Below are 20,454 nucleotides of genomic sequence, written 5' to 3' on the forward strand. Positions count from 1 at the left end.
TTTTTATACTGTGGTACGATCAACCCCTCCTTTCAACCTCTTGGGAATCCCTCCCCCTTCCATACTTTTTTCACCACCCCCTTCAGCGTCTGCCTTACCTCTTGTGTGCCAAACAGCAACGCTTTGTTCTCTACTCCGTCCAGCCCTGTTGCCTTAGATTTTTTAAACTTCCTTATCTGCGTCTCTATCTTCTCGTCATGCAGCTCCTCCCCATCTACCTCCATTGTTCTTTTAATCCTCTCATATATCTTCCCTGTATCTGACCCCAGAAATGAATTCTTAAAAAATTCCTCTAATCATCGCTCCCTATCTTCTCTTTTATCCCTTCCCTACATTTCCTTAACCTATTAATTATCTTCCACACGTCACCTTATGTCTTTACACTTCTGAACTCCTATTCCAGCAGACAAAAATAATAATTCAATTATTCTGAACAAGAAATCATATTAAAGAAAAATGCAAGGCTTATTAAAAGATGCAGCAACATATGAAAAACTAGATGATAACCCAGAGAAAATATTTAAAAAAGAAACTTTTAAATTGTTTAATTCATGCAGTATCAATGGTTATCTTGGAAATAATATGATTGTATACTTAGTATCTATGCGAAATTGCTTAAAACTGTGAAAATGTGGCTAGGGTCCAATTTGGACACCTCGACCTTCTAGGTATGCGATTTTTCTGGCCCTTCAAGTGTTAACTGTTGAACTCTATTGCTGTCGGAAGAGCGTCGTAGAAACTCAACTTCCCGTTCGTTATATTTCTGTAGTTGCTGATTTTGTCTCTGAGTTTATGAGAGTAGTCCATCTCCTACGTCATCTTCGAAATCGTCGGGTTGTTTATTTGCCTGAGTCGTACGGGCTTCTTCCAGTGATTTGTATTTCAGCACACCGCTCAATGGCACTAGTGTCGTCGATTTTTATCAATTTCACATTTTCACATTTATACATTTTATTTCTATCTATTTGTTACTTGTATTTCTTTAATCATTGTCGAAATTACTACCATTCATCACACAAGTGGTAGGTTAAAGTTTAATTTTTGGAAATTTAATATATACATGAAATCTAAAGAAGCAGCCACTTTCACGTATAATGCTATGTGAAAAGATTAAATATTTCTAAAAACTTTAATTAAACTTTCAGGAGAAAGCTTGACCCGCGAATCGTTGAATAGATATTTCACACAGGTTTTTTCTCACTTTAGGACTATTATTGTTAGAAAATAAATTATAGTTAACTTTTAATTTTTCCATCACATCCATTCACTAATCACCAGTAATTTTAATATCTTTAACATATCTTCACATTTATGAAGTCAAATGAATATTTAATCCTAAACATTTACATGTTTTTTCTCACAGAAGTCTCTCAACCTTCATTGGCAACAGATCACGACTTACTGGCTACTGCTTTTGAAGAGGTAGAAAGTGAGAGCTCATCTCTTGGAATGATACCAATAGTAAATTATCAACGAAGTCCGAGGGCTCAGAGCAAAATTTATGGTATAGATTCTTATTTCGAAGAAAGTGAGTCCGTTTTGTACTCATTGAACAAAAACTCGAGGTAAGTTATCTTTCACGATAAATGTGCCGTGTCCGGTCAAATTTTAACTAATAATGAACGCATACCAACAATGAGTGGAACAAAGTGGAACTCGAGTCAATTGTTAAAAAATGTTTATTTAAAGAATTGTCAAATAGACCTCCTCATTTTCCTGTACATCAACATTACCAAATTTCGGTATCGAATTACTTTAGATCAACCCGACCAGGAAAAGGTATATCGTGGTAAAAATTCTGGGCGGAGTCATATATTTTTAAATTTGCAAAAGTTCTATCACTTTGCCAGATAATTGCGACACGTTATGTTCGTTATTTTAAATTAAAATTGTTACTCAAGCAGAACATAGTTCGTTTAAAATTAATCTAAACTCTAGAGAATATTTATTGGTAATTCCTAAATAAATAATATCTTTAAGGGCATTTGACAAAAACCAAAAAGACAACTGAGTGATGGTCACAATTTACACCAGTCGCATTTACTTTCATAGCCCTGATTTTAAATTATTATAAAAAATGACCTTTCAAGATATTTTGATAAAACTTCTTTTACGATTCACAATGAAACTTTCAATAAAAACAAGGCAGAGTTTCGAACATACCACATTGCATACAAAAGCTGCAGCTTTCGTGTCATTTCAAAGCTTCCCTAGCCACTCGTACTTGTACTGATGCAATAGTGCATAATTCATCAGCTTTCGATATATGTTTAGGCACAAACTTTCAACTTCTTTTTTGTCATTACAAACTTTTTGAAAATATTAGAATTCTTGTACATAACGAAAAAATACCAGAACAAGTCATTATTTCGCAGTAACTACTAAGATGTGAGAACCACGAAGTTTAACTTCTTGTTTCTCGTGAACCAAAAATCTCTTTAGCAATTGTAAAAAGAACCAGAAAGTCTGACTTTGTGCTTCTCACACAACTAAAAAACAAAGTTTCACGATGCCATTAAGGGAGGTGGCGAAAGATTTAGGAGGGCCCTTTCGCTCCTACCCAGCACAATGCGTCATGCCAAGATCGTTGCCAGCAATGACAATAAACCACATACCTTACTATAAAATGAAAAAACAATAATTTTAAGATTGAATGAACGTGGTTAATATCGCTCACTCTGCGATTTTAATAATGCCAAGGTATCAATTTCCTCTTTACTTAGTCTCGGTAATTAAACTAACAATTTACACTCCAACTCTGTCTAAATCAAACTATGGTAATTAATAATCAGTGAACATTTTTCCTGTTAGAGACTCGGTGTGAAAGTACCGGGTCGCACAATCGAGAATATCAACGTTCGTTCGTACGCAGACTGTGAGGGGACCAATAGTTGCATTCCGCCCAGTCACCTACACGTTGGTGACCAATCACAGCGCCCGGATTCGAAGTTAGGCCGCCATCTTGGAGCAGATACATTAGCCAATTTGTGGCGCCATCCTAGAATTTTCGGGGCCCCTGGGTATAAACTTTGAGAAGCTTTGATGACGATCAGCGATCATGTTTGGTTATGTCTCAGTCTGACAAGGTAGGAGGTGACCTAGTACATCCTGCGCTAGATGGCAATTTACTGGAAGGTATTTCATAGAGACTGACAGAGACCAGGAGGTTCTTTTTTTCCTTGTCTCGTGTAGTGCATAATGCCTGTTCCCTGCCTGTTTGTGAAGATGGCTTGCATGTTCCATGCGGACAAATAGAGAGTGACAGTGCATCCAGAAATTTCCTTCTCTCCTTGCTTCTTAGCTATGTTTGACAATTCCTGGCGATCTCAATGCAACGTGGATTAGCAGACGAACCCTGGATGTCAACAATCCATTGAGTTGAGCGTTGTTAACAAACAAGGTTCAGGGAGTATATGTAAAATATAAATGAATAGAAAAATTAAGAGTTCCCTCGTGAAATCGGACCTCCGCTCCGAGTTTAAGTTTGGATAAATTTGTATGTGATAATTCCATTAAAATAGTGTATTTTGAGTAAGACTAACTTCCCGGAGCCGGTGCGAGAAGTTATTTAATTAATTGATGTAACAGGTGAAAAATCACCTCGCCACAACTTCCCTCAACTTAGCCGGGGCTAAGGATGGGCTGACCTCCGGCAAATCAAATATCTTCTAGATAGCCGTGACACACCGTCATTGGCAGCATATTCTATATAAAAAGGCTTGCCCCCTCACAGTCGTCCAACTTCCGAGTGCTTCTCAAAGTGGTAAAATAGTCTCTTTCTTTTCTTGACTCATGTGAGTGTAATAATCAAAATTAAGCACACTCTATGAAATAGTACAATAGACAAAGGTTTAATTCATGCCAAAAATCAACAAACCAACACAAATCGTAAAGACTCTGGCTAACCAAAATATGCCTTCATCATGAGTTTTCAAGTTTGATCGAGGCATAGTAATGAATACTAGTAACGTTATGGTTCTGTGATTAGGTCCAACAGTTTAAAAGACACTTATATGAAGAATGAGTTTATGGGAAATAAATTCATACCTGTGTGATACGTTAAGGGGTCCTCCCACCTGACGTATGGACTAAGGTTAAAAGTACCTGGTAGCCCTGAATGGTACAGGTTCGGTACCCTATAATCCGTAATTCCTCGCCATAAATTCGATGTTCTTGGGCTAGGATCTCTTTATTTTTCTAATTTTTGGCAGCAGGGGCATGAATGTTATATGGGAATAGAGGATGAAGAAGAACTGATGAGACTTGGACGGCTAATATCACATTAATTTTGGGCGGCCCATTGATCCTATGTCAATATCTGCTTTCTCTATCCCGGCGAAAGAATTTTGAGCCACTTAGTGGTTCCTCGCCCTCAGATCCACCTAATCACGTTCTTCGGTATGCCAATCAGCCTTATTCTAAAGTTAGCATCAGAGTTTTTGAGCTAATTTTTCAATATCGGTAACTTAAGTTCACAAACTAATATAGTACTGGGTTGGCTTATGCCTGCGAGTCAACTAATCGTCACGTTCTCAAATTACTGAGTTAAACTGTGACTATAAGTGAACTAATTTTTGCATTTTATTAGCTCCCGTTTTTTTGCTGGGTTTGGTGAACGGCTTGATTGTGCGCATCTAGCAGGTTGGGTTTCCAGATGGGGTGCTGGTTTGGGCGGCGCTCTCGTTGGAGAGTAAGGAACAGGTCCGACTGATAGAGTTTACTACAGTTGGGGCAAGTGAGCTTGATTTGCTGAGGCTCACCACAACCATAATAGAATCTGCTTTTATGTTGCGGACACTGACCTGACTTGTGTCCCGACTCCTGGAAATTCCAACTGAAAATACCCAACCCTGAGCCCGCCCTCCCTATCTTCGAACTCCCTATCCGCATCAACCCGAACAGGTTTATAGCGAAGAGTCATCTCAGGGAACTTCGTGAGTGAACTGGTTTCCTGGGAGGGGAGGTTCTGTCCTCGTTATCGGCATTTCTAAACATTGGAAAAATGTCCCATAATGTCCTCCGCTTCTACCGTCCAGGGGAGTTCCACAATTTGATGGCCCATTTTGCCCACAGAGCGCGCATGCTCAACTTTGCACTTTTGACAGGGATCTCAGGTACGCACGTACTGGACGACGTCGTTGAACATGACCGACCAATTATGTTGAGGGGCTACCCTCTGTTAGGTTTTGTTATTGCCTAAGTGACCAGCTTGGGATTCCAGGTGGGACTCCTACAACAGGTGGGTTCTCAAGCCCATAGGCAGGACGAGTTTTCATGACTCCAGATCTTTTAATGATCCTTCGGTAACTGAATCTTGGTTATATCGATATAACATACCGTTCTCGACCTTTCAGGCAGGGAAGATCGTAGGCCGGTCTTGAAGTACTTGAAATTGGCGTAGATACTAAGTGTCCGTCAAACCGTCCACACTCAAGGTCAAAGTCTCGCTCTCCTCGGTCAGCCTAGAAAATGCATCAGGCACATGGTGCAGGGCTCCCTTTTGGTGCACGATGTAGAAATCGTAGCCTTGAAGCTTTAGGATCCATCTCGTGAGCCTGCCGATGGGTTTCTTAAGACTATTTAACCACTGAAGACTACTCTAGTCTGCTATGACCTTAAAATAGAATCCCTCCAGGTAATCACAAAATTGTCATATTCACCAAACCACGGCAAATCATTCACGCTCCGTGACTGTATAATTTCGCTTCGTAGAGAGAAGATTTCTACTAGCGAAAGCAATAACTTTCTTCTTTTTCTCCTGATTCTGAGTCAAAACCACTTCTAAACCGGTTGCGCTCTTGTTAGTCTGAAGGTTAAAAGGGTTATTTAAAACATTCTTGAAACTTGGATAAGCGAGTATCGGAGCACCAGTCTATCATGGAAGGCCTGTTGTTGCTCTTCACTCCAGTGCCACTTAACCCTCGTCGACCATGTTTTTTTACTACCACCGCCGTCCAAGTGAGTCTCATGGACAATATTAAAAAAACAAGGAAAAGGTGAAATATTCATAAAAATTATATATATTTAAAAATAATTAATTAAAAAAATGTTACGGGGTGTTATTTGTCTGACTAAGCCCTCTTGTAAGAAAATAACTCATCTGTGTTGTCTTCCAAAAACATATTTATTTGTACACATGAAATTGGTGTTTTTAGAAAGGAATATTACAGGCAGAAAAAAGTACAATGATTTATTGGCAAGGAAAAACCTTATTGCATCGACTTCTTTCAAGCTACTTAAATAGTTTGGAAGAAGTCGATAAAATAAGATTTTTTCTTACCAATACTAATTTGTTGTTTCCGAGACGTTAAATTAAGAAATTTTACATCCCGAAATTCTTTACATAGTATAATGCTGATTTTGCTCCATATATTTGTATTTGAAAAATAAACAATTTCATACATCATGTGCTATAATGAGAAATTAGGTTCCTCCAAACGAATACGCAGCTATGGCTTTATCAAATCAGAACAGAATATTTTCAAATATTCACGACGGATTCGAGATTCACCATTGTTTTTTAAAGTATAAAAACCGACTTCATTGACGCCTGCTTGATATAGTATGCGATAAAACAATCGTAAGGGCCATCGTTTTGTAATTCAAGGTCTTAAATAATTTTTACATATCATTCGAAGGTATCGGTGCCGCCTTTCGTTTCGTTATGAAAAAAGCAACTCCTTCTGGCTTCTGAGTTTCTTAATCGATTTTTCCTCTTTAATGAGAAGTCTTCTTTTAAAGAAGTTCTTGTAATGCATTATTACCAAAAAAAAACAAAAAAGTATTCGTAAATTATACTAAAAAAGCGAGAAAAACAAAAAATAAAAATTTAAGTACCTGGAAGAAACACTAACGCTGCTGTCTAGGTGGATCATTTACGACCCAAAGCGGTTTTCGATTGGTTTTCACTCGTAGCCGAAGAGCGGGAAATTTATGCGGCTTTGTTAATTCTGGCCTCATATGAGTCAACCTTTTTTAGGGGGAAATAATGACGCATCAACTTCTTTCTTCTCGATAAATTTCGACCGCGAAAAATCGCCTATGTTACGTATCACCGGCATGGACGGCAGAGGCTTAACATTTGTTCAAAACAATCGTGTCTATGGTTCGGCCATGGTTGCGAATTCCGGTATAAACCGCCGATACCATAAAGAAATTCCTATAAACCTGCGCCACTGTTTAATGTTTAACTGTATTAGGAGCGAAATAGGAGATAATTAGTGACACTTTGTCGGGATCTACTTTTAGGCCATCCTGTTTGATAAAAGATCCGAGTTATCTAACATTGGAAGAGCAAAACTAACTCTTTTAGGATTTATTGTCAAGCCTGCTTCAGTGACCCGATCGAGAACTCTTGCTATCCAGGATAATTGTTCGTGAAACGTTTCGGTTACAACAACGATGTTGTCGAGGTAGCTAAACACGTTTCGCCTTATCTCAGGCGTAATTACCTTGTCTATTTTCGAAAGTCCTTGAACGGTTGCCGGAACCCCTATGAGACCAAAAGGCAACCTCTTAAACTCGAAACACCCTCTTCACGCCACTGTGAAGACAGTATAGGGTTTACTGGCCTTTTCTAACGGTATCTGATTGAAAGCAGCGCTTTAATCTAACTTAGAAATATATTTCGCGGCCTTCAACTGCCTTAAAATGTCGGTTGTGTAAGATAGAGGGTACGCATCTCTTCTAGAAATCGCGTTTAGTTTCCGAAAGTCTAAACGTAAACAGTATTTTTCCCCAGGCTTATGTGCCATTGCTTTCGGTGCGAACCACTCGCTAAATGATTCATTTACGATTCCCTCCGCTAACAACCTATCGACTTCCTCATAAATTATTTCTTGAATCTTTGAAGAAAATATTTCGTACCTTTCTTTGATCTAAGCATGTGACCGTCTGTTGATGTTGTGGGTGATAAGGTGGGTTGCGTCCAGGGGATTCTGCGATTGAGGAGGAAGTTTGATTCTCAGAATCCCTTTCAGAGCATCCTCCTCACCCTCATGGAGAGCAACAATGCCACAATAATACTCCTTTTCTATCAACAGCTGTTTTAATCGATAATGCCTACCCTCTGAGTCAGGCATAAAAACTTTTCGAGAACGCGAGAGGAGGGCTATGTCAAATGTACCCTGTCCCTCTAGACCTAAGATAATTTCGGGGTCTAATTTATTCGCTACCCTAACATCACAAACTGGGGCCACCCTGTCAATAGTTATGGGCAGATTGACCCTTTCAATAATCAAATTAGTGAAACCAGATCATACGAAACTGTTTCCCACTATCGAGTTTTCTACCGGTAATCATCATTAATTTATCCCACATCGACTTACGGATCAAGACGCGTGATGATCCATTGTCTATTAATCTGCGGGGACCGAGTAAATGGTAGCCATCACGTGGATCTTATTAGCTACTTCTGTGGTTTTCTGTGGTCTATCTAGGTTATTGTGGACTTGAACTTTTACTATCATTTGAATAGGCTCATTTATGCTCGTCACGGTATCATTGTCCGAGGATATGTCCAAATCCATTTCATTTTCTGGCATACGTATTCCTTGGTATCCTTCAATATTAGTGATCGCCCGGAATTTCGCGTTTTTAGAATCCATTTTCGGATAATGTAGGAGGGGAGTGGCTTTCGGGGTGGTATCTCCAATGGTCTTAGGAAGAGAAGTATTGATATCTAACCAACCTTTGGGCTTACCAAAGACCTTATCCTTCGCCACGGTGACTAATTTACAACGATTAAAGGAGTCTAATCTGGTAGGATTACCCAAAGTTTCAGTCACAATCCTTGGTGATTGAGAGACAGCAAGGACCGCGCTTACTACTTTTAGTTCGCATTTCCTGAACGTTTAGGACGACCTCTACTAATGAAGCCTACCGTTTGTGTCCTATAACGACGGATCCTCCGGGGGCTGCACAATCCTTCCTAAAATGTCCAGACTGGTCACAATTAAAGCAGGTCACTTTGCTGGGATGTCTGACCGGAAACTCGTTTTCATTAAATTTGTCAGCAGAAGTTATAGTACTCTTCTGATGCCCCCCTGGCCCAAAACCTTCGAGCGGGGTCTGCTTCTTACCGCCGAAATAAGAGCTTCTCTTCTTATTGATGTCCAATCTTTTATAATTTTCGGGAATTAACGCAGAGGACTTGTCTACCTCCTATTTTAACGCCCAAAAAGGTGACGTTTTATTTGTTTTGGGAGTGGATTGTGGCTTATACGCGAATTCTTTATGGAGAGAGTCCTCTTAAGAATGTACGGATGACTATGTTGTATTCGGTTCGTTAACCCCTGTGAACCCAGTCTAAATTTGACCCTTCTTTTGAGGCCATCAGCGCTGAAATGAGGCCTGAACTCCTTCTTAAACTTACACCAGCTGTAAAATTCTTTTTCATGATTTTTGAACCACTTCAAGGGTATCCCTTCTAACAGTACCAGCATGGCTAATAGCAATTTCTCGTCCGAAAATCTGGTAAGTTTCGTTACGATCTTCGATTTTTGTTAGGAAACCGTCTGCGCTTAGATCACTTTTGCCGTTAAAAGTTAAGTTCCCGCCCAAAACGATTTTGCTTATATCTCTATTCGCAAAACGATTTCTATTTGATGTGGTGTTGCTAAAAATTGTACCCCTGTCCGAGGAGTGATCGCGATTACTAATGTTCATTTAACCAATGTTATTTCTTATTGGTTTATCATAAGTACTTATTTTGGAGTTTGCGTTTCTGTCTACGTCAGAGGAAATCTAATGAATTAGTTTTTCGAATTTTGTTTAAATGACTTAATAGGTCCAGGTTACTGGAGTTGGTCTATTAGTGTTCAGAAGGGTTAGGTTTTGAGTAATTCTCGATTGAGTTTCAACAGTATCATTTTTCACAGGCGAAAGTAAGTATTCTGGTAAAGCATAACTATTCGGCAAGCCAAAAATTTGAGCTAAATTAAAAGATATGTTAGTTAGGTTTTATTGAAAATAAAGTGTTGGTTTGATACGACGAGTGGAGATTGTGCTTAAAATTCCGGCTCAGGTAGCATTTGTAATTCTCATAATTGTCTCAGTTCACCGTAATGCTGCCGTTACTGTAATATAGTTCACATTAGTAACCTTTCCTTTAATCGTGGCTGTTATTGGTCTATTTGGGTCATTCATATCTCTACTATTCAGAAGACCTGCCTCTAGATTTTCCAAATCGGATTCGATTTCCCTATCATTATTAGTAATAACTAAAGTCGCGTACATATAGTCAGAATTACGAGATGGCCAACCTTTAAGCAGTTTTATTTCTCTGCGCAAAAGGAAACAACTTAATCTTCGTGTACCGAAAGTATCTAAATTTAACTTTTCTAGGCTCGCAATGATTTCTGCGTTATCTAGCTCTCCAATTAATTGTGTTAACTCGTTATATGAACTAAAATTCCCTATTAAATTTAAAAACGCCATTTTGTTTTCTGATATTGTTTTAATTTAAAGAGGAATTTTGTAAATGAAGTGAATTTCAAAACTAGTAGTCTCAAGGTTCGCTCAAGATCCAAAATTTCGCAATAGTCATAGTCATAGTCATAGTTATTACCCCATTAATTCAATGGACACAAAATAAATCAGTAAAATAAACTAGAAAATACAGGGCAAGAAAAGGAAATATCTTACGATCAAGAGCATGCAGAAAAATCGCGATAGTTAGAAATTTAACTGGATGGTCAAGTCTACGGTATAGAATTCATGGAAAATTTCAAGCGCAAAAATACCAACTATTCTGAACTGTTACCATTCCGGCGCTACGAGCGACCTTAAACTATTTAAATTTCGAGTCATCGAATATCCAGTTGCTTTTCATGAAAATGCAATAAAATGTGAGAAATCAACTGAACAGTTATGAATTGCAGAACAGTTACAAGTGCAAACATCAACTAGCTTGTAACTGTCACATTTCCAGCGCCTCAAGCAGCCAGGAATCAATTCAATACAAGAGTATCCAGATTTAATCAAATTTCAATCATATTTTCATCAATGTCAAGATCCACTCACACAAAAAATAGGTAATTCTCAAAGAGAAGAAAAAGAACTTTATTTCAATTAGCAGTGATTCAAAAATAGGCTCTCGATTGAGATTTTCAATTTTCGAAAAAGAGGTGGCCTAAAGTTTTTAAAATCGCAATCTTCTCAGGTAAATATGGGCTCACATGGTTAAATGCCTAGGGCGCCAGTCGCCAGCTATGATTGATCGCGTCAGGTTCGACTGCATAGATACTAGCAACGAATATTGTTCAATCACTGTTATTCTACTATAAATACTGATTCTGAAATTTCAAATAGTTTAATCGTAACTCAGGGATGGGTATTACCTATCCAACTTTAATCAGTTAAACAACACTGCAATTCCAAAAGGAATAGTTTGCATAGATGCAGTTTTTGCATCGCCTATTAGAGGAAATAAGCAAGTTGTCGAACAGCAATAAGGAGAAAATAGCTTTCCATGACGACTACCTTCGAGCAGTCAGCCGAATCCTTGAGATCATTCATACGTCCCACCGAGATCATATGCATCACTCGATTCTAACGTAAGAAAAGGGGGAACAGGTCAGAAGATGGCTTTATACAAAGAACGAATCCTCAGTGCCCTTTTGGATATACCGTTGTTAGAACCCTACAGGTACATATTTAGTGTACCAATTACACGCGGTATCAGTGCTTCAGCCACTTTTGAAAAATAACTCAGGAAGAGCATACATTCGTCCCGATATCTCCAACCTAGATATTAAGTAGCCTCATTAAATTGATGGCTAAGTCATGGGAACCAGAAAAACTGCGATCATGTATGACCCTGAGTTGCACTTAAATTTATGAAGTTTTCGCCAAACTTTAGGGAGCACCAAGACCTCCTATCAGCAGTAACTAAAGCGGAAATCCTCCTAAAGCACCCTCAGTCAAAGAAAATAATTTCATTAGGAATGCAAATTCCTTAGATTTCTTGGAACAACAGTAGTACCACATAAGCCTGGGGCGGCGGAATAAGAGCAGGCAAACTATGCTTATTCAAGGATCGTACGATAAGCGTCATATTAGATATAGTCGATCTACTAGGCTACTATTCTCGATCCTTTACTGTAAGAGTTTTGATCATTTTCGCTCGCTTTGTGTGCCCTGAAAGAAAAAGAAGTCTCGAGGTCTACAGGAACGATCCAGAGTTTCCAGAGATCAATCAACAGCTACCGGAAACCATGAGTAACTCTGTTTCCCACAACAGACAGGCATTTTCACTTAGATCAGCAGGGCTGTCATGTAACTGAATGGCAGACGAGCCATCGATTGCGAAACCAATTGTGAATGCAATCTCGAGTACTCACTCCTGAAAGCCCGGATTAGGAAAGCACAAGAGAAAAACTTTCGTGAACAGCTCCTCGATAAGAGGATGCACGGTATCTATCGAAAAAATGTGGCGGATCAGTCATTGTCGAGTGAGCTAACGTTTGCTTTCCTTAAATCGCCCGGATTGAATTCTGGTACGAAGGGTTTCATTTTGGCAAGCCAAGGGGGTGTCATTTCCACTTTAACATACCGTCGCCACATTTTGAGCCAAGACATTCCCGATGATAGCTGCAGGGCGTGCCATGCACACCCCGAGCATTTAGCTCAAATACTATCCAGTTATCCAACTCATGTGGGAACGACTTACATCCAAAGGCACAATGCGGTACTAAAAGTGTTTTATTAATATCCCTGTCACTCTCACGGCATTAACATTAATATCGCTCCTCTAAATGCTCCTAGGGAAATCCAATCAGTTGTCGAGAATGGGATGTGCCGCATATACTAGAACTTTATATTCTCGACAATTGTTTCAAGAATATGCTAGAACACTTGCGGAAAAAGTGCAGAAGTCTGTAGACCTTGGATCGCTCCGTGTTCTCAGGGTGCACGAAACTTTTGCCCGATCGTCGTATTGATTCCGTTACAGACTGTAACCATTTATCTCACAGTCGTGAGACGTGGTTGTGGCTGAAATTTTACCGAGATTTCGCTGGAAGACGGTGCAATTTTCCAGATTAGCACCCGCTGCCGGCGAAATCCTGCGGTTGTCCTTCTCACAAATTTTTAATATATATATATTTTTTTTTTTATTTTTTATTATATTATTATATATTTATTATATATATTTTGATTCCTCTAGAATCAAACTGAATGGCCTATGACAAAGCCACCGAACGCGTCCTCGGGTTGCGGATAGAGGGTCCCTGTACCAAGGGTTTCTGCTGAATATGGTTACAAAAATAAATAGGCAGTCGCGGACAATTGTCCAGGGGTGGTCCCGAAGGAATTAACCCCCAAGCGGAGGTGTGAAAACCGTGCCGAAAGCTGAATGGCACCTGGGCGAGGTGTCTAGAACGGTGACTCTTGGATACCGGGCGACCTCTCAGAGTACGTAGCCTTATCCTTGCATGCGGGGCTCTACAAGGATGGACGAACCCCTTTCCGTAGCTTCTCGTGGGAACAACAATGACAACACCAAACATAGTTGTAGCAAGTGCGGTTCAAAACAACAGAACGCGCAGGGCTCCCGACAATGGGTCGGCCAACAATGCCGACCAATCTAGAGCTGGGGGAGCCAATGAAAATGGATTCAATGCCGTGGATCGGCGGGATCTCGTGACCTTTCGGTGGACCGAGCAACTGAATCACGACTTGCTAGACTGCTACGATGCGAGTGTGGCCCGTGAACGGGGTTACATGGCACGGCTGCATGCTCTGTGGTGCGAGAAACACCCTGAGCGATCGCACTTTTCGCAGCAACGTCTTAACATACCGTCGCCACATTTTGAGCCAAGACATTCCCGATGATAGCTGCAGGGCGTGCCATGCACAACCCGAGCATTTAGCTCACATACTATCTAGTTGTCCAACACACGCGGGAACGACCTATATTCAAAGGCACAATGCGGCACTAAGAGTGCTTTATTACCATCTCTGTCACTCCTACGGCATTCACCTTAATACCGCTCCTCTAAATGCTCCTAGGGAAATTGAGTCAATTGTCGAGAATGGGAAGTGCCGCATATACTGGAACTTTATATTCTCGACAATTATTTTTGTTGCTCACTCGAGGCCTGACATGGTTCTTCTTGACTTCGAGAAACGAACCATGTTCGTTATCGAATTTTCGATACCAGCTGACAAAAACATCATAGCCAAGGAGAATGAAAAGAAAGAGAGGTATCGAGACCTTATAAGGGAGTTGCAACGATTGTACCTGGAACATTCTGTTAAACTGATCGTCCTTATCATCGGCGCTCTTGAAGGTGCCAAGCTTTCACTTGCTAATAGCCTAAAAAGCTGCGTGTCAACAATATGCTAGAACACTTGCGGGAAAAATGCAGAATTCGGTTGTCCTTGGGTCACTCCGTGTTCTCAGGGTGCACGAGGCTTTTGCTGGATCATCGTATTGAATCCTTTACAGACTGTAACCACCTATCTTACGGTTGTGAGACGTGGTTGTGGCTGAAATTTTACCGCGATTTCGCTGAAAGCGGGTGAAATTTTTCAGATTAGCACCCGCTCCCGGCGAAATCCTGCGGTTGTCCTTATGACAAATTTTTAATTATATATACATACATAAACTATTAATCATCTAGATTATCCAAATTTGTGCCGTGTCTTAAAAATGTCGTTAAAGTAAATTTTGAATCTTACTACGACCGCGCACTCACAAACTGCAAATCTCTTTATATTAGATAATGTTTGAGGCAAGAGTAAACATTTTATTTGAGCAGCCGTAGTTTTTGGGGACAGAATCAAAATTTCCATTGTGGTTTGTTACACACAAACCAGGCATCAAAAAAATATTTTAAGCGAGAAAGAAAAGGGGAACGAATTAAATCTGAACTTTCAAATGATATCTGTTTAGAGACTAAATAATTTATTTCCTCGATTATGAAACGACGGTTCCAATGTAACTAGGATGGTCATAAATAAGGCTGCCAAGTCAGCGCTTTAAAATAATGACAATAAATAATGGGCAAACTCCAGCGAATCAAAGAGTTACTTATAAAATTTTGGGCAAAAAGATCAATATTTTAAACTGTGATTATTGATATAATAAAATTCGGTTGAAATACCAAATCCATAGTTTAAAAAAAGGACGAACACTATACCTAAATTAAGAATATTTCAGTAGGTTAAACATTGTGAACCGTAATTATATTTTATAGAATATTAATAGAAACTAGAATTCAATAGCATGTAGAGGGTTAAGTCCAGCCAAAAGCATAGTTAACGAGAATGAACCACACACATGCTATCAAGTCACGGGAGGCACCGAAGTATCATACAGAGGAGGCACACGTGGATACTCCGCGTCAATGACCGTGTCATTGTAACCCACTTCCTTTTTCCTACCTTCTCTATCTGTTATATCTCACTCAGCTACCCTATTCGATCAATTCATCCATTCCTGAAACCAATCTTCTGAACGACAAAACTTGAGACGGCTATAACACTTGAAAATGAATAGATTTTCATGGGGCAAAGAACCGAAACCTCAGCGCAATGTAATTCGATTGAAGTAAAATTGTCTAATAGGGAAGAGATAGCTGCTGAGAAGCAAACACTTTAAGCAGTTAAGCTAAAGTCCAACCTTTATATTTTCCAACCTATGCACTAAAAAAATAACTTGGACATCAAAATTTCCGACTTTCAATCACCGACAGGGAAGTGACAAAAGCGCCCTTCCAAAAATCCCCAAGCAGTCGTGTGAGCTACTTGTCACCAGCAAGTAGTATTTCAGAAGGTCCTCCGCGAATTCAAGAAAAGTTACGCGACCGTAAAATTGGTAGCTACGGCACATTGCGTAACCCAATATGGTTTGCACTTGATTTTCCAGCTGAAATTAAAACGAAGGCCGCGTCCTCGATATTAGATGACAAAGATGACGCCGCCAAACTGAAAGCGAAAAACGAAGAGAAGTGTAAAACAAGGTTTTCTTTTCCTGTCTATTTACTTGGGCGTACTGAACCCACTGGTTTGGATTTCAAGGACTAAAGCATTAGAGAGATGAAGCTATTTTCAAGGTTTTCACAGTCTTTTGGTTTAAAGCCAGTCAGGCAATAGCTTTTAAAAAACAAGTGAAATTGTGACAGTGGGAAAGGCGTCTGACGCGTGTTACCCATGTGTGTATCCCGAGGACAAACTAGCCCATTAGGCAAATGCATAATAATGGTTAAACCTTTCTCGCTCCCTTCTCTGAATATAAGGTTAGGTCGTGTGAGAAACTACTGCTTTATTTATTTTGTAGCGCGGACTTTATATTTTCATTGCTCTGGTAAATAAAAAGACATTTTGATCCTCGGTTTAACAATATTCTGAAGCCCTAATAACAATAGTAGTGAAGACAGTGACACAAATGAAGATTCAGATTTGACGGCTCCAACCGCAGAAAACCCCATTCCCTCTAAAGAAGCGATCCAACAATCCATTGAAGCATTTAACCAATCTATTACTGTTCATCAATCCGATTTCTGGGATCAGGGGGGTTTAGACCAACCCTCACCAACAGAATAGGTACAACTAGAAACAAGGAGTTATTACTACAACTAAAAAGCATGGAAAGTAGCATACATTGATCAAACCAGCTTATTTAAAAAAATCATGACCGAGAACGAAATAGGAATTCCCACTACAAAAAAAAAGAATCTCTTAAGCCTGTGACATCAAAAATTCAAGATGAATGGACAGAACTACTAAGCTTCAAGCACAAAAACTGCGCGCACTTCATTGCGGAAGAGTGCAAACCCACGAAAAACATCGACAAATCGATCATCGCAACGGACCGAGTCGACTCCCAGGACTCGTGGCAATATCGTACAGACATGGGCCAAATACCCGTTACGCGATTTGGGAAATACAAATTTTATACCATTGTGGGTAAACGAAACCATTTCGACTATAGAAACTGGAATAGCGTGACAATTGTGTTACAGAATTTCAAACATACATTAGAACGGAATTGATGCACAACGTGTCACATAGCAAACGCCGGTCATTTATTAGGAACTTGGATGCAAACAAAAATGACGGAATTATTATCCAATACATTCTGGGGCGGCCCAATTCGCATCACCTTGTGTCGTGGCCAACTGACCATGCCCTCGATAGAGCCCTGTTCTCAAATAAGATCAGAATATCATGATAGCCTCTTTGCAGGTCACATAGGTATCGCTTAAACCTACCGGCGAATCAGAGAACGATACAACTGGCCGGGGATGCGCAATGAAGATATACAATACCTGCTTGAGTGTAAAAGCTGTCTAGAGAACAAGTGAGATAGGGCGCTCACACGGGAACCCATGGTTATAACCGACACTCCATTAGGGGTATTTGATAACGTCTCGATCGAAGCGGGAGGACCATTGGCAACAACTCCTAACGGTAATCGACATATCCTCACAATGCAGGATAACTTCTCGAAGTATTGCATTGCCATTCTCATCCAAATTTACGGGCTACCACGGTTGCTCATGCAGTAGCTCAAACCCTTAATTGCACTTTACAGAGCACCATGTGCCATTCTTACAGACAGAGGAACTAGTTTTGTTAACTAGATATTGTGAAAGTTATAAAAGATCTTTCGCACGAAACACCTAGCCGCGTCCGGCTATCATCCTCAAACTAACGGTTTGCTCGAACACACCCATATCGTGTTAACTGATTACATTAAACGTTACGCTTGGAACTTTAAATGACAAAATAGACGACAAGGTACTTGTAGTCAAAGATGTTCACCGGAACAAATTTCTTAAGAGGGCTACAGGCGCTTTTAACATAGTGGATTGCAGGAAAAACCTCAATGTCATCCTGGAAAACGTCTGGCTCGGGGGTCTTCTACGAACGTCAGCACAATCTGCTGAGACGAGTCACTAACTGCAGAGTCAACATCTTTTTGTATGTCACTAAATTACAGAATGCACTCAATCATTCTCAGGCCTGCATTCACAAATTTCCCAAAGGCTGTACTCCCGCATTGCTCCCTAAATGCACTTAGCTACTCACGGATTATTAGTTAATTTCCAAATTAGCAGCAGCTGGCCGACTTGAGAACAATATTATTTGAGAATTAAGAGAATTAACCCATCAAAAGAAAAAGACCCTTTCAGGCAGCCTACCGGCAGGAATGTGCAGCTAGAGGACAACTCAAATGTTGGGATTTTTAGGATAATTAGTAGGAGTAGTCACCGGGTTACTCATTTACGCCGACGGAGAGGCCATGGAGGAACGGATCGACGCTCTGAACGAGGTTCAAGAAAACATCTCCCACCTCGTAGGCCAACAAAGACAACCGATCACAACTAACATCAACTATACTAACAATTTCAGTAAAATTTTGCACGCCATCGACATGAGCCTGAACGAATATGTTCGAACTGTAAACCAGCTCCTTAAAGTTATACACTCAGCAACGAAAGGTGAACTACATCCATCACTCTTAACGTCGGAACCTATGGTCTCGTTCGCAGTCCCCGGTCCCCAAGTGAGCCTTGAAGAACTCACTCGAGTAGCAACTTTTACTATTATCTGCAAAAAAGGATCAATACAAGTTAAGGAGGTGAAGTAAAAAAGCGCACAAGTCACATTATGGAGAATATTTGGATAGGATTATGTTCTGGATCTTTCCCATCAATTCTATCACTTGGAATAGTAAAAACCGAGCTAAACATCACGATAGTAATGTTCACGTGATGTTTCGCTCGATTTTGACTATTCCAAGCGATATAATTGATGGGAAAGATCCAGAACATAATCATAGCTCAATATTCTCTATAATTTGACTTGTGAGTTTTTGAATTTCACCTCCTTAGTTGTAATAGACATCCCACTGGTCAGGAAAACCGATTATACTATGTACGAAATGAACCGCCTACTGTTCCCTCAGAACCTTCTGAGAAATAGAACAGGACAAGCATACATACGATCAGCAGCTACCTACATAGCAGTTGAAGACACAGAGCATACCTACATGCTCTTAACCCAACAAGAATACCAGACATGCAAAGCTCCGAGGGATTACATACTCTGTCCTGGAATGTTTCCAATATACGAGGCGTTTTCGTGCCAATCCTGTGAGATGTATTTGTTAATTAATCCAACGATGGCAGCGTTCAAGCTATGTGACATTCAGGTGTCCTATGATCGTCACCCTTTCTCGAAAGCCATTCCATCGCTAAGTGGTTGGATCTACTACCTTCCAACGGAGCTTACTACAAAGCTCATTTGCCCTGGGAGGGCCTTCAGCTCGCTACAATTATATGAACTAGGACAATTCGAATTTCTCCAGGATGCAGACTACGAAGTTTCCAAGTGTCCTTGGTCGCATTGGAACCAGCAATGGGAACCGCCATAACCCTGTATGAGCCGTAAATACATTTGGATCTGACAAAATTATCAGATAAACTACGAGGCATTAAAACTTTGATCTTTTCAGTATTCTCACCAGCCCAAGCTTTACTCACCAGCCCAAGAAGATTCAATCTTATTTGATACACGGAATGTATGCAGGACTAGAAATACTAATACTAATTGGACCTGCTATCCGAGGGCAAGAAAATCAGAATCATAACTCCAGCTTCAGTTCACATACAATATATATGAACCAACTAACATCAACACATTCCAACCTTTCCGGAGAAGCTCACAGACCATTGGAGTCGCCGCCAACGACATCAATACTCTCGCAAGGAGTGGAGGATTCTCTAACTAAAAGGGTCACCCCCTCGCCACAAATCAGGATGCCACCGAAAGTATTTTAACCTGCCTAAACCAACTCGTTCTTAAAATGTTGCGACGTCACATTTTTTCAGGGCCACAATCACCCACCTCAACGGCTGAGTTCTCAGTTATCGACGCAGGTGTAGTGTTGTGACAGTGAAAAAAGAAAATGCAGTCCCAATAAAAAGTATGAACAACGAAGTAGGCAAGTATGAAGTGTGCACGTATGCTAAGCATGCACGAGTGCGGTATGACCGAAAAGAAGGAAAATTTAGTATAATAAAAATACAGTACAAAGATCGCTAACTTATAATACTAGAAATTTGTTAGTGAGCCAAATGGCCAATCACCTTGGACACCATGAACAGCCGTGGACGGCTGTTAGCAATGGTATCATGATGGGCCGCACATTGGTTGAGGAAAAAGAAAGAGCGAAATTATGACCACCTGCCGAGCTAAACCACACCTAATAAGACCCTACTCGACGGCGCTTACGCTCACTCTAGGTATGATTTCTCACTTTTCACGCAGTGCTGATACCTGCAGACCGACCTTAGCCACAAATAAATTAAAGGTTACAATAATAATTGTCCGAAACCAAAATGTCCACTAGAAAAAATCATTAAAAAATTAAAATCGCTTTTAAAATTTCAAATGTTGGCAGCGACTTGTGGGAACTATGACCGGATATGTCAAAAATTCACC

General features: G+C 40.1%; 1 protein-coding gene across 1 annotated transcript in view; it reads left to right on the forward strand.

The window, feature by feature from the left end:
• The window catches only part of LOC117172902 (protein unc-79 homolog), a 1,455,529-nt gene that overhangs the window by 1,365,638 nt on the left and 69,437 nt on the right, over positions 1 to 20,454 (forward strand). Inside the window, exon 29 of the mRNA XM_033361197.1 lies at positions 1,364 to 1,565. Within this exon, the coding sequence (XP_033217088.1) occupies positions 1,364 to 1,565 (202 nt within the window). The remainder of the gene's footprint in view (positions 1 to 1,363; positions 1,566 to 20,454) is intronic.

The sequence above is a fragment of the Belonocnema kinseyi genome, chromosome 5, assembly GCF_010883055.1.
Source record: "Belonocnema kinseyi isolate 2016_QV_RU_SX_M_011 chromosome 5, B_treatae_v1, whole genome shotgun sequence".
Classification (NCBI taxonomy): domain Eukaryota; kingdom Metazoa; phylum Arthropoda; class Insecta; order Hymenoptera; family Cynipidae; genus Belonocnema; species Belonocnema kinseyi.